Source organism: Exophiala aquamarina, assembly GCF_000709125.1.
Source record: "Exophiala aquamarina CBS 119918 chromosome Unknown aczIA-supercont1.1, whole genome shotgun sequence".
Taxonomy (NCBI): domain Eukaryota; kingdom Fungi; phylum Ascomycota; class Eurotiomycetes; order Chaetothyriales; family Herpotrichiellaceae; genus Exophiala; species Exophiala aquamarina.
In genome coordinates, this window is record NW_013550587.1 from 1,189,682 (window position 1) to 1,204,060 (window position 14,379).

General features: G+C 50.2%; 4 protein-coding genes across 4 annotated transcripts; 1 reads left to right on the top strand and 3 right to left on the bottom strand.

Moving 5' to 3' along the window:
* Positions 1-721: 721 nt before the first annotated feature.
* A1O9_00436 (uncharacterized protein) lies at positions 722-3,641 on the bottom strand (the record flags this gene model as incomplete). Its single annotated transcript, XM_013409600.1, has 3 exons — positions 722-953; positions 1,026-3,381; positions 3,437-3,641. The coding sequence occupies 3 exons, from the start codon at positions 3,639-3,641 to the stop codon at positions 722-724; spliced, it is 2,793 nt and encodes a 930-aa protein (XP_013265054.1).
* Positions 3,642-4,259: 618 nt separating this feature from the next.
* A1O9_00437 (NAD-dependent aldehyde dehydrogenase) lies at positions 4,260-5,939 on the bottom strand (the record flags this gene model as incomplete). Its single annotated transcript, XM_013409601.1, has 4 exons — positions 4,260-4,543; positions 4,591-4,651; positions 4,753-5,538; positions 5,610-5,939. 4 exons carry the CDS (start codon positions 5,937-5,939, stop codon positions 4,260-4,262), a joined length of 1,461 nt encoding a protein of 486 aa, XP_013265055.1.
* Positions 5,940-6,664: 725 nt separating this feature from the next.
* A1O9_00438 (uncharacterized protein) lies at positions 6,665-8,556 on the bottom strand (the record flags this gene model as incomplete). The annotated part of the gene is made up of 7 exons (XM_013409602.1): positions 6,665-7,102; positions 7,152-7,231; positions 7,283-7,930; positions 7,979-8,061; positions 8,119-8,232; positions 8,286-8,356; positions 8,416-8,556. The coding sequence occupies 7 exons, from the start codon at positions 8,554-8,556 to the stop codon at positions 6,665-6,667; spliced, it is 1,575 nt and encodes a 524-aa protein (XP_013265056.1).
* Positions 8,557-11,580: 3,024 nt separating this feature from the next.
* Positions 11,581-12,839, top strand: A1O9_00439 (uncharacterized protein; the record flags this gene model as incomplete). Its single annotated transcript, XM_013409603.1, has 5 exons — positions 11,581-11,655; positions 11,706-11,810; positions 11,862-12,119; positions 12,169-12,311; positions 12,362-12,839. 5 exons carry the CDS (start codon positions 11,581-11,583, stop codon positions 12,837-12,839), a joined length of 1,059 nt encoding a protein of 352 aa, XP_013265057.1.
* Positions 12,840-14,379: the final 1,540 nt, after the last annotated feature.

Consider the following 14,379-nt stretch of genomic DNA (forward strand, 5'->3'; position numbering starts at 1 on the left):
CCATTACTCCATACATAAAATCAGCCACACCTCTAAATCCTTGCATCATTACCTCGATTTCCCCTCTTCACCGTCGCAGACTTCGTCCCCTCGGATCTTTCCAAGGAGGATGGAAGACTCCGCTTGTTCTTTCTTTTGGCGGCACGGGGAAGCGGTGTGACATATCCAGATCAAGTGTAGTCGTACCCTGGAAGTATCGGAGTCGGTTCACGGCCCACGGCCCACGGGTGGCCATCCGAAGCTAGCTTCTGGATTTACCAGGATTGTCCCGTCATCTTTGGGAACGTGATCGTATCAGTTTGGGGACTTGATGTTGTTTCCGAACGGAATGTTGTCTAGGTGCGCGATATATACCATTTCCTCCTCACTCAAGTCCCTGCTTGCTGTGCAGCGTTAGTGTTCGCTCACTCCCTTGCCCACGCGGATATAGGCGCTCAAAGATAGACACACTTGGAGAAGAGCAAAGGAGATCGGAGGGAAATGGATTACAACAAGAGGATTAAGAAGGATGCATTAACCTCCATCACATCGCTTTCTAACTAGGCAGCTCATTACGACTCAGAAGACACAACATCTAGGCAACAAGTCCGAAGTCAGCCACGTTCCATAGTCTCAAACGTTTCTTGCCCTTTTGCTCACCCCTTGTATTTGAATCCGAGCCGAACATATGCCCTGGAAACACATTGTCAGCAACCAGGTTAGTATCTCAGAACCCATGGAATCATCCACGGCTGGCTCCTCGGAGCAGCATAATGGCATTCCGAAGCAGATCGGCGGCTTCATGCAACAATTCCCATCTTGAGTCACGAAATGCTGTCTCCAGGATTGCCAGCACGCCCACGACATTATTGCGTCCGTCTTTGATTGCGTCAAGCCCTTGCGGAGTCTTGACGGCACCGACTGTTGACAGAAATACGTGCGCATCTTTGACAACGGCATCCAACTGGAGCTCGCTCCCATCGTGTGCCATATTGAGCATCGACTGACTTGGACTGTGTGACAACGACGAAACTGCGCCTGGAGACGGCGTTGCTTGAATTAGGCTCGGAAACGGTCGAAGAACGCCATCCATCGCAAAACCATATGACCAAACGACAAGCGCCGCGAAGTACGACGCCCATGGTCTGATCACAAGATGGTCGTCTCGGGCGTTGTAAAGCTTCTTTGAACCATCCTTGGTTGGCGGGATCACGGATCTCAATAGCTGAAGGGCATGGAAAACGCCGACACTGGCACTTTGGCCTTTTGCCCAGTCAAATATTTTACACTTGACTCTCTCATAGTCGGCATTTGAGACGGTTCTTCCAAATAAGCGCTTTGAGCCAGCAAAAATCTGACAATCCATAATATCCACATGCATCGACATATGGCTTAGGTGGTGTAGGACATACGCGGCTTTAGCCATATCCTCTTCTCCAGAGCCAACATCATGCTTTTGCCAGGGAAGAGATGCTTTTCGCATGTGTTCAAGATTCTCGTCAAAGTCCTTCTTCCAGAATTCAAAGGCTTTCGTTAATGGCGTCCTCCAACCATCTGGAGCCCCCATAGATTGGGAGACGCCGAGGCTCGAGACCTGGAGGTCTCTCTGGTGCATGTGCCATGACACTGACAGCAATCCGGCCATCAGAATCATTCTTCCAAAGTTGTTCGTGCGCACACGCCTTCCTGTCAGTGTCTTTTTGAGCCCATCAAGAAACGTGGTGGGTTTGATTCCGTTTGCATGAAGACTTGCTTCGACTCTGCCAACTTCGGCTGCCGAAGTCGCAGACCAGAGGGCATCATCACATGGTAGAGGTAGCCTGATCTCGTGGACCACCATCATGGCAGCATGACCGAACATGGTTGCGTGAACCGCGTCAAGGTAGAAAGCAGCATATGCCGCCCGGCGGGTAGCTTCTGCTGTTATCCAGCGGCTCCACCATTCCTCCGGGGTTGTGGGCGTTCGCCAGGCATCCTGATTGCCCGTCTCAATCAAGGCAGTTCCTCGTCTCATCAGATTTATAGTAGTTGCATAGTGGATGTGAGAGCGTTCATGTAACATTCGTGTGGAGTTCATTTTCTCGTATATTTCCAGGAGGAGAAGCGTCTGAAAAACCCACAGTTTTGATGGAGGATGAAAGTCATTGTGCATAAATACCTGCCACCGTAAGTGCCAGGCTATAAATGTGGCCAACCGTGCTGCCGCATCGGTTACTTGGCGGCCGTGGGCCTTGTTCAGGTACGCTGCACCAATGGCCATGACCGCTAATAGTAGATAGTCGTGAGTGTTTTCAGCAGAGAAGGTTGGCTGATGTAAGATAGGCATCTGTGCATGAAAATGATACCAATATGACCCGATATAGTGCTGCATGGAACGGAGGCTAAGAACATGGTCCTCCGCGTCGAGATTGCCTCGGAAGATTTCTTCTCTTAGCTTTCCAACGAAGCGGTTGTCTCCATCGTTGAATGTCAGCTCCATCAAATTGAGTAGTGATTTGCGTTTAGCGTACGACAGCAAGTCACTGTCACTCGAGATTTCCAGAGCCTTGCTGATTGTCTCCTGAGGGCGAACTTGCGCGATATCGGGATAGCTCTGGTCAAGCGCAGGATCTGTAAAATAGTTGGGATAGATGCCACTGTTAAAGGCGTCCCCAGCACTGGGAAAGCCCAAGCCTCCCGGAACGCCCATTGAGAAAGCGGCAGTCTGAAGGCCTCCAGCGTCTTCGAAAAGCCATGCAGTAAACTCATCTCGGACAGACGCAGGTGAATCATTAAAAGCTTGATCACTTAACGTGGGCACCGGGAATGTAGGTACTGCTTTATCCTGAGCTGATTTATTTCGGGCATCCCCCAAGATTCCGACCCCATTGCTCAGTATTGTGTGATCTGAAGTGTCGAAAGCAGTTTCGGTGAGACTGTGAGACCGTTGAAGGGATAGTGTGGACTCAGCAGGCATATCAGCAAAGCCGAAGTTTGATGGTTGCCTTGATATTCGAGGTTCTGGGTTGACGTAAGATGGTCGGCGCATCGCAGGTAGAGTTTGCGGAGGTCCACTATTTGAGACATTTCCTTCTTGTGCTGGTTGCTGTATGAGTGCTTGAAGGTTGGTCGGCTTGAAGTTAGATTCTGAGAAAGACGAACGGTGCAAGACAGACGATTGTAAGCCTTCGCTGAGTTGCTTGGGTGTCGCGAATATGTTTGAGACCGGAGAGCCAGGGCTATTGGCATTGCCATCACTCATTGATGACCGTGGAGAGAGTGGCTCGCGACTCGTAGCATGCTGTCCTGAGGGAATTTTCCCCCGATTTTCATGTCGTTCTCGATGCCTGATACAAAGATCCTGACGCACGAAGGTCCGTGAGCAACCTGGATAGTCACACTTGAAGATTTCCTTCGGGTTGTCTGTGCCCACATTAGATAGAGATATTAGTCTTCGCTGGTGCAACCCGGAGCTTACGATTGAGCTGGTGTCGGTACAAATGTTCGGCGCGTGAGTAGTGACGGCCGCAACCGGCATAAGTACATTCGAACCGGCGTCGAGTCTCATTCTTGCTGGAGCGCTGTTTGGCATCGGAGATGGAATTCGGATGCGAGTCCACCTGGGTGTCGGTTGCTGTTGCGCTCAAGGAGTCGTCGATGCGTGGTCGCTTAGGTTCGGACATATTTAATTCATCAAGCTTGGGGTACGCATAACATATTGATAATGCTCACTCAACAGGGATCGTATCGATCAGATGAGCTCGGATGGGGAAATTGATGCGTTGGGAGAAACTGAATGAAGAATGGGCCAATGAACCATCAGTGTATGATACAGGTGCTAGTACGACGACAAAGGCCCACAGGTTGAGGATTCTGGTGTGTCCCAAGGAAAAAGGGAACAATCGGTAGAAGAGGAAGCGTGTCGATGGAGCTATCAACCAAGCACGTTGCTGAACTTTACACGACCGTGGTTAGGATTAGATACGGTACTTTGGTCGGGAAGTCGGTATTCCTCGGTGCTCACTTTCTCACTCGCCCTAATATTGGACTAACCGCTATATGCCTAGTGCTTCGCCAAGCATTTCCGTTCCCCGCAGTCACCTGATCATAGAATAAATCGAAATGTGGGGTGGAAGCCTTCCTCGACCACCCAAAATACACGACACAGGAACTGAGCCACTGGGGAGCTTGCCCTTACGAGCATAAAGTACTCAGTATTGAATTAATTCACTTTTCTAGTGCCCATTCCACGCAGAAGCGACATGACGAGATCGAATTCATATTCCTCTCCAGCCGATACATCACTTTTTGAGGTACAGAGTTTGGCTGTTGCAATAGGACTTCAATCCACCTACGCCGAACTCAGTCCCAATCCCACTCTCTTTGTGACCGCCAAAAGGTGCTCTCGGGTCCAGTTCAAAGTGCGTATTGACCCAGACATTCCCAGCTTCAAGCTGCTCTGCGATCTTGGTGGCTCGGTCAAGATCAGCTGACCACACCGAGGCACCGAGGCCGTAGATCGTGTTGTTAGCTTTAGTGACAGCTTCCTCATCGGTACTGAAACTCAGTAATGGGACAATGGGGCCTGTACTATTGTCAGCAATGCGTTGAAGTAGCCGCTGGAGTTCCTACCGAAGGGCTCTTCAACGACCAGTCGAGAATCGTCCTTTGGTCGGTCAATGATCGTAGGGGTCTACAAGAGTCAAAGTTAGCTCAAGGTTCAACTTGCTTATACATGGTGGCCATTGAATTCGAAGTGCGAGGTTATTGTCTGTGATCAGAAGAAGCACTTACAATGAAATAGCCTGGGCCATCGGGGTTCTTGCCACCAATTGCCACGTTCCATTTCTCTTTCTCGATGTCACTGAAGAAGCCCTTGACTCGTTCATATTGCATCGAGTTCTGAATGGGTCCGAGGAACACACCCTCTTCATTGCCCTCACCGAGCTTGAGCGTCTTGGTGTGTTCCACCATCGCATCGCGGAATTCATCGAAGATCTTCTCGTGGACAAAGATACGTTTGAGTGCGAGACATATCTGTCCGGAATTCAAAAAGGCAAGGGTAGCAATCTTGGGTGCTACCTCCTTGATGTCCACGTCGTCACACACTACGGCGGGATCATTTCCTCCCAGCTCCAATGTGACACGCTTCAACGTCTTGCTTGCACTCTCCATTACCTTCTTACCGGTAGCACTAGACCCAGTAAAGCTAATTTTTGCAGGTCCAGGGTGCGCAGTCAACCAAGGACCAAGGCTGTCATCACCACTCAGCGCTTGTACTACACCCGGTGGGAAATATTGCTGCGCCAGCTCCACAACTTTGAGTCCACTGTACGGTGTGAAGGGTGAGGGTTTGATGATGATCGGATTACCCGTGACAACGCATGGAGCGATCTTCGAAACGCACAGGAGGACAGGGTAATTCCACGGGACGATGCCGACCGTGGTTCCTAGTGGTGTGTACCTCACGATGATCTTGCGGCTCTCCTCATCAACAATCTCTTCTGTAGGTAACTCGAGACCGGCCATCGTTCGGATGATGGACAGTGCAAAGTCCATTTCGAAATGGGCGAAACCAATCTGTTGTTGGCCCACATCAGTCCACATCCCAAACCTGCACCAGATCCTTTTAGGGAGACCAATTTACTAACCGGTTTGCCTTGCTCCTTGGTCAACATGTGTGCAAACCCTTCTTTCTCCTTCTCCAGCGCGTCCGCGAAGGCTAGCACTGCCTTTCGTCTATCGGCGTAGCTGGTTTTTCCCCACGCCTTGGACGCCTTCTTTGCTGCCGCAACAGCTCGATCGACGTCTTCCGGTGTGGAAACAGGCACCTCTGGGTTTGGCTTATCGGTGGCAGGGTTGATTCCATGGCGAGTTTTGCTGGTCGATGACAGCTTCCCATCGATTACATTTGAGAAGGTGGCGAAGTCGAGAATGCCACCACTAGAGCCGTCGACTCCATTCTCAGCATGTAGGGCCATTGCACTCAGGGAGGGGGGTGCAGGTCGCCTCCGAATAGATATCTCGTTGAGTTGGAATGGCGATACTCTGTGGAATTAGTATTGGAAAGCGTAAAAGGGGCGAAGTTTGAATTTGTACTTTCGCTCTCGACCTTGGCTCTTATAAAGGACGGTCTTCCAAATTTGATTCGTATCAAACCTCGCCCGCTTTTCAGGGCCCGTTGACTTGGTCCACCAGGTGCAGTTCTTTTGGGTGCACAATGCACTATGCAGCCACAAACTGCCGTAATCAGTCTGGCTTGTACCATTTTCGACTCGGCTAGAATGTGCTAATACGATCACCAAGGCAGGTCCAGAATTTTTAATTGGGCAATTGACTCTTCCCACGGCTCAGCTGGCCGTCAGCACGACATTGGGCGGGGTAGGACAACGCGTACTCGTTTACTTCCCCTCAAATGGTCACTGCAACTAGCCTACCATTAAAAGACAATAGATGGTGAGAATCAGTAAAGGCCTCGGCGTGACCCATGTGCATGTTCTAAAAGTCCAACCCATATCGAGCTGAAGTTATCTGCTATAATATTTTCACGCTGCTTAAAGATGGTTCTTTTAAAGACGATCTACTGTAGTTTGTTTACTGGTTAGACTTTTATTGATTGAAGGGCCCCCTCTTTGTCAACCAGAATGTCCTGCTTTCCGGTGATTTCTGGAGAAGAATGGTACACCCATGGCTGAATACCCAATTTTCAAATCAATTTGCGCACGTACTCGACAGGGCCATCGTAGACGTGACGCGCTCGAACAAAGTAGTCGATAATAGCAAAGATCAGAACAGCCCCATAGATAAGACTTGCCCAGTTCATCATCTCGACGGTAGGGTTCGGACTGCCGGGGAAAAAGGCGAAGATGAATGCAAAAGTGAGGAACAACAAGCTGAATGCATTCAGTGCAAGACCAACGCGTGGTGGAAGTCTGAATTTAGCGGGAAGCAGCTCTTGTCCAGAGACCCTCTTCCAGAGAACACAACCTATCGAAGCGATGTAGCTGGACAAGATGGCCACAAGGGAAAGAGATGTGATGTTGTTAAGAGCGATTGTCGAACCGATGTTGATAATGGAGAGCAGGCAGGACACGACCCATGAGACAATGATGCTGTTCATGGGTACATCCCATCCTGGTCGCACCTGTGAATTTGTCAGTCGCAAAATACGAAACGGAGGAGTCAATACGTACATGTGCAAACCACGCATGTCCTGGGATACCTTGGTCTCGTGCGAAAGACCATAGTTGACGACTGGCTGTCGCGGTTATGCCTAGACCAGATTGTTAGTACACACATCTGTATTCGACTGGAAGGTGCATACTTAGATGGCAGAAAATGGCAAGGATTATAATGAGGGCTGACAGAACAGAGGCGCCGACATAAGATTCGGTAACGGTATAAAATACAGCGATGTAAGGCTGACCGGTTGGCGAGTTGATTACGTCATCGATGTTTCCCAGGGTAAAGCAGAAGCTGATGAGTATGATCCAACCCATGCTACCATTGATGATAGTTGTCAAGATCATGCTGCGTGGTAGAACTTTGGATGCATCTCGAAGTTCCTCGGACATGTGCACTGCACCATCCGCGCCAAGTAAAGGAATCATGACAGCCAATACACCCACAACGGCGGATAGACCATCGCTACTCCAACCGCCATAATTGTTGAATGTGGTGAAGACTTCGGACGCTTTTCCCCTCGGACCCAAGACCCAGAGGGTTATGAGAACGCCAAAGAAGCCGAAAATGTGCAGAATCAGGACGATACCCTCCACCAAAGGTAGCCGTTTCACCAGGAAGGTGTTAAAGAAGACGGAAAAGGTCGCCACAGCGAAGGTAAGGAGAGTGCCATGCCATTTCTCCGGAACATAAGCAGGATTGTTGAGGATAACAAGGCCCTGGATTTGGGTGCCAGCCAGGAACGCCGTGTTTGCGGCGCCGGTTTGCCATCCAAGCACGCAGAACCAACCTAGTTTATGGTTAGATATGTCTGCATACCCAGCTGCGGGATTCTCACCAACGATAAAACTCATAAACTTCTGATATCGTCTGGGCGCAAATTCGGAAACCCAATGATATTGGCCGCCGGCTGTTGGTGCCCTGCAGCGTTTAGATCAATACACCAATCTTGGAATTTTGCGGCCCGATGCTACTCACATCGAACCCATCTCAGCCATAGAGATGTTAACAGCCAGAAATCCAACCCATGCGACAAGGAACATCCAGATCATTCCTGCAGTACCGCCGTTGATGAGACCAATTATAGAGGTTCTGCGTGATATGAGAATACGCAACAGGATTTGTTTAGCGTGATGCCTACGCACCCAAGTATTGTTTCCCAGCTATTCATCAAGATCATAGAGAAGCCGAATATAGAGACGAAACGGAAATTTCGCTGTCACTCTTCAGTTAGATTTGCGCATCATAGGAGCCAAGGTCTGTGAGGGTGCCTACCCTTAATTCCTGGGCCTTGCCCAACCGAAACATATCCCGTTGGTCATCAGCGGTACCCTTCTTTTCGGCGGAAACATTTGCATTTGTTTCTTCAAGGTCGATCTGGGATGTGACCATCCCGTTATCCTTGGGTTGGTCCATGATGAAATCCTTCGCTAAAACAGCGTAGGGAAAGGATGGATAGTCACAGAGGGGAAAGCAGAATGAGTGTGAAGGCGGTGCCAGTTAGTGTTCAGGAGTACTGCCTGAGTCGTTGAGAAGACAGGGAGACTCGGGGGCATTTGAAGTTCAGTAACGCAGAAGGTTAGTTGCCATGTGTCAGACCAAGACCATGTGTTGGGAGGCTTGGTCTGGTACTCCGTACTATAGATCCGAAGTGTGTTCGCAGACCTAGCTGGCTTTGTGCAAGTCTCGCTTGTCAAGGAACTACAGGGGACGATGGCAGACGCATAGTATTCTGTACTCAAATAGCACTTGTATCACTCCCGAATCCGCTTCCCAAGTAATGGAGACCTTGCCCGCCAGAGTATCGCGGCTCAGAACACCCACACGGAAAAGCTATAATCTATACTCAATCTGGTCCGCGGTCCTGGATTTTCGTCAACCCGACGAGGGCGTGAAACAGATAGAAAGACTAGAGGCGCCCGATTTCAGGCATCGTCAAGCTTAAGCACGCCACCCTTCGACTTAGGGCTCAATCATTGACAATCGTTGCTTACCTCGTACACGAAAGGTCTGAGCAGCTTTGCGGCCCAATGAGGGAGACGTCAACCTCTGAGGCTAGCGCAAGAGCCACAGGTGAGGATCCACAGTTGAGGAAAGGGAAAGTTGGAAGGGTCGGAGATCAAGTGATGCAGTTGGTTGATGGCAGAAGGCTTCACGGCGAGGGGGAAATTCAAGACGGTACCTGTTCGTGGAGCCCCACCTGCGCGACAGACACCCGGCACCTTATTCTTGTGTGCAGCAAGATGGCTTGGTGGATGAGCGAGCTAAAGGCTGTGGCTTTGGAAAATCGAATGCATGATATTGGCATGCAGCAGGAGACACACGGCCCTGGTATGCCCTGGTATGGGAGTTGAGCACCCTGCTCCTCGCGAGTCGCAAGCGCATCAGGAAACACACCCCGGATCAAGAAGACGAATCGGCAGAAAGGAGACGTTGGGTAAACGCAACCGCCGGACACCTCTTCATGTGAAGGAGGTCCCTAAGCTGCTACCACAAAGAAGATCCGCTGTTGAAAGATCCCTTGCTGGTGATAGAAGTCTCGACGTTCACCTCGAAGGGCCTGTATGTTTGCTTTTTCTGGCACCCCCAATGTCAGCTGTCGTCCAGGACATCTGGAACAGCGCCAAGGCTTAGCTATCTCTGGGAACCTCGCTGGTGCGCTGGCGGATAGTCCCCCTGCCAGTTAGCGCGACTTACTAACGATGCCTGAGAGGGCCCGAGCTCAGGCTCGCTAGGCGACGGGAGGGGGGAAAGGGGATGGATCGCGGGCAAAGACAGCCGAAGTGATCAGCGCACTTAGACCCAGCCCAGCCGGTTCTCTTGGGCGCACCCTGGAGCTCCTAGCTTCATGAAGCAACGATCGACCTTGGCTACTGCTGTACCAGTACGGTGGCCATCTTGAACTTGTGATTCGGGCGTTCAACGTCCAATGTCCGTCTTCTGACACACCACCTTGTATTCAACATACAATCTATTCAGTCACGTCGTTGTCATAAACACGGTTTTATACCATTTCGGAAACAAGTTCCACGGGTGTCAGGAAATAGACCGCCAGAACCAACGGTCTGCGAAAATTGGACTTCGTGGCCCGGGATGTTTGATTGGCAAATCCCATCCACCACTCAGTTAAGCTTTTCTTGAGCATAGTTAGACTTCGACTCTTCTCTGTGTCCTATCCATTTCTCCGTGCCTCGATGAAACCCTAAACTCAGGTTCACCTATGAGGAAAGCTGGTGCAGCTCTTCAGAACCACAATCTCTCGAAATCTGAGCCATCCCACGGGCCGAAAGGGCTGGAGAATCCCCTGAGTACTAGTGAGTCCTCCCAGATCTTGGAGCTCTGGGTGGTCAATCCATCAGCCACTTGGCAGAATCATAGAGAACGTAAGTGGCTATGCTGTGTTCTCGTCACGCCTTCGTTGCATGAGGGCGTAGAGACGTAATGTTGAAGGTCAATTGCCCAACAACTGGACAACTGGACAATTGGACACTAAGCGTGGAGCTGGAAAAAGCCGAAAAGCGATATGAGAGGGCCACTGGGCCACTACGAGTAAGCTTCACCGAGCGTCGATATTCGCCACGAATTGCCGCAGAAGATCCACTCTCGTGCAGCCCTTCCCCTCGAGCAAGGACCAGAGAAGCATAACAAGGAAAGTGGCCATACTACGGCTCCACCGCTGCTGTCAAGGTATGTACTCGTACTTGCTCCCACTGGTGCAATTCGTCTACCCAAAGCTGAGAACTTCAGATGTACCAGACTGTCACAGCTGGTTTGGCAGGAGCTTAAATGGCTGTCCGAAGGATGGCACAACTTCAGCTGTGGGAATGATCAGCATTCCAACTGCTCGACCTGGGATAATGCTGACCTTGAACCTACGAGAACAGCATACTCTGTACGTGGATTTACGGTGTGTGTCTGTCCGAGTATTTGTTCTCGTAGGGGTCGTCGCTTCAACTTCGCACCAGCCCTCGTCCTTGCTGCTTTCACCATCGCGCCAAGTGTATCAAAACCAGCCACATATTCTGATCCACTTCGGCAAACAAGGGACAGGCCTGGATAAGGTTTCGGCATCGTTGGATATTGTCTGACGGCGTGTGGAAGTTTCCTTGAAACTGGTGCTAAACCTCAATAATGGTTCAGGCACACGGCAATCATTGATCAAATGTCCAGATCAGTAGCGCACTGTGACATCTTCTAAGCATTGAACCAACAACAGGACCCTGGATATGAGGATTATTATGTAGAACACTCCCGGACGGGCCACTATCGACTGCCGCCTCCATTTCTCGACGTTTTACGACCTCTATACATTCGACCACCGATTAGGTCACTACGATGGACACTTCTGGTGCGAACGAAAATCGCTTTGCAAGAGTAACACCCGACAATCATGCGGGGTCTCTCTGGATTGCTTCCTTGTTATGCCTAGTCTACTCAATCATGACGTTGTCGTTGAGAGGGCACCTACGATGGAAGATGTTTGGCATGGACGATTACCTTGCGATACTCGCCACGGTATGATTGTAGCGACATGCTCTCTACCAATGCTAATCTTCCCTCTGCAGACTTTCCACCTCGGCGAGGTAGTTGCAATAATAATTGGATTGGATCACGGGTTGGGGCAGTCTGAAGAACTGTTGAGCGCTAGCGATCTCTCAGAAGCGAGCAGGGTACAGTTGTTATGTGCCAGTCTTCAATCATCTTACTGACAACGTGCTCAGTCAGCCTTTGCTTCCCAAATATTGTTCCTTCTGTCTGCGGCATTTGCGAAGGCCTCGACCTTGTACCTGATGATGAGACTGTTCAACCTGAGCGGTCCAAAATCACGAAATCAAACTCGATCCAAGACACTTTATATCGTCGCTATAACAATACTGACGATCGTGGGGCTTTGGGCAATACTGTCAATCGTGGCGATATCAGTCGACTGCTCGGTCAATGGCTTCATTCAAGCTGATCAGGCTCAATGTTCGCATCAGGTACGTTTTGGATATCTAAGGCAGGTTTCCACATCTGACTCCAGCATAGTTCCTCCGGTGGCAGTTGATTACCGCGTTCGACGTTGCGACGGAGTGTATTTTAGTGATTGTGTCGATCGCGATTGTTTGGCCCGTACAACTGCTCTTGTCTTTGAAATGCCAAGTAGTGCTTGCCTTTGCATTCCGCTTGCCGTACGTTTCCAGGAAATCGCACAAGGCCGGCGAGACTAACAAACCTTTAGTGTCGCAGCCCTTTCTATCATCCACCTCAAATATGTCTCGGATTACACAGTATCCAGCAACCCCGGAATTGCTTTGGTGCCTGTCTTGGTACTTCAGCAAGTCCAGCTTTGTTGGTCCCTTATTTCGGCAACAATCCCGAACCTGAAATCCTTTGTCAAGAGCTTCAGTAGTAGCTTTGGTATCCAACTGGACCCCTCACTCACACAGGCTTACGGATCTGGTAGACTTGGCCGCGGCACTGGATACGAGCTTGGCTCTCTAGGCCAAAATGGAGGTTCCAAATCGCGATCAGGTAATCGTTCATACAATGACATCGAAAGGCCAACAACACTTCCACGGCAGATGCAAGACAACTTGAAGAGTCACCCAAATGCAAGAGATCAAGAATCTATCGCCAGTGCAGGAAGCCAGGATCACATCATTCGCAAAGATGTGCAATGGAAAATTCACTATGAGAATAATGACGAGAGAATCTAATCGTCTTAGAGGAGGGATAGCTTTAACAAGAGTGGCGTTTTCTTGGATGTTATGCCGGGATTGGCTTTGATGAATTGACCGATGGTTACATGGGGATGGTAAGGCAAGTATCCCTAAAATGTGTGGACATAGACGGAACTCTTTGCTTGGACTTGAAATGGATATTTTACATCTTGTATAGATAAGAGGGCTGGCACCAATCACGAAGGATATGAGGCGTTATTCCAGATCACACTTGTTTGTGTAAGTTTGGGGATCGGATTCCACTGTGGAAAGCCAAAGACCTTCCAGTGCAAGATGGTCCGTGGGAAGGAAACCAGTCAATACAGGATTGAAACGCTGAGATGTGGGCCTATGCAGTTACAGGGGAACTGTGCGGTGACTTTGTGATGAACCTCGTACCTTACGCAGTTATAGCACTTGGCGACCAAGGATGGTAAAAATTTGTTTTCTCTCTCATATTCACCCTACAAATTGATAACGGATCCGAAACTAATGCAATGTGAGCACATTCGCACACAAGATCCGGAGCACAACTGTAGTCTTAGAGAATGGGCATGTGCAAATTTCATCGACGCTTTCTCAACATCCCACAGTCTCAACTCGCGTGCAGCTCGGAAGGGGGTACACTATCGGGACCCACTTGTGCACTGGCAATAAGCGTAGCTTAGCTTTGACCTAGATTTCTCACCTCTCCAGGAAAAGCAAACACTGGGTCTTGCGGGATGAACCCAAACGTTGCCAAATGTCGATGCGGGAAGTCTCAGAGGCGCACCTCACGACTCCCGGGTCTCGATGAGGGGATTGATAAGCAAGGCTCGAAGATTCCCAGCTTTATCGGAGTTGGAAAACGGTCGACGCTCAAAGACGAGGTCGCGCCACCGAAGGTTTACCAGCTCTTTGAGGTAGCCGGTGGCTCTCCCGTACAGCGTACGAGGCACGCTCTCCATGCCTACTCCGTAGGAAGGAACTTGGTTGACCCGAGGAAAGGGGCTGCGTCGCCATCTACCTGGGCACTTGACTACTGCTAACCAGGGGCGGAGGCGGTCGGTGTGCAGGCATCTCGTGCCAAACAGCAGAATGCGAGACCTGTCGCCAAAGTACTCCGTACCAGTCATCCTATGGGATAGAAATCTCCGCTGAATGTTGGGGTGACCCTTGGCTGCATCCTGTTCCTCGATGAATGCTCCTTCACAGGTTGGCTTTGGCCCCGTCTGGGCACTGAGACTGCTAAGAACACGAAGGTTACCGGAAACATGGGCTCTTCCGAGGGTGAATCTCACACCGTGATAATGCCCTTTCGACCCAATCAACATCCAGCAGGACGATGACATTCGGACTTGGTTACCTGCCCAGCGTGGCGCAACCAGGTTCAAGCCATGAGGCACCGTTTGGCTCCTACCGAACGTCTACTAGTAGAACATCCGCTAGTAGTCCGGAAATAGCGCTGAGCTAGAGCAATGCACTATAAATCTTGGCGATATCCTGAATCCTAGCCTTCCTCCAAGGCATGAACAACACGCGCCAGCAACGGATTTTG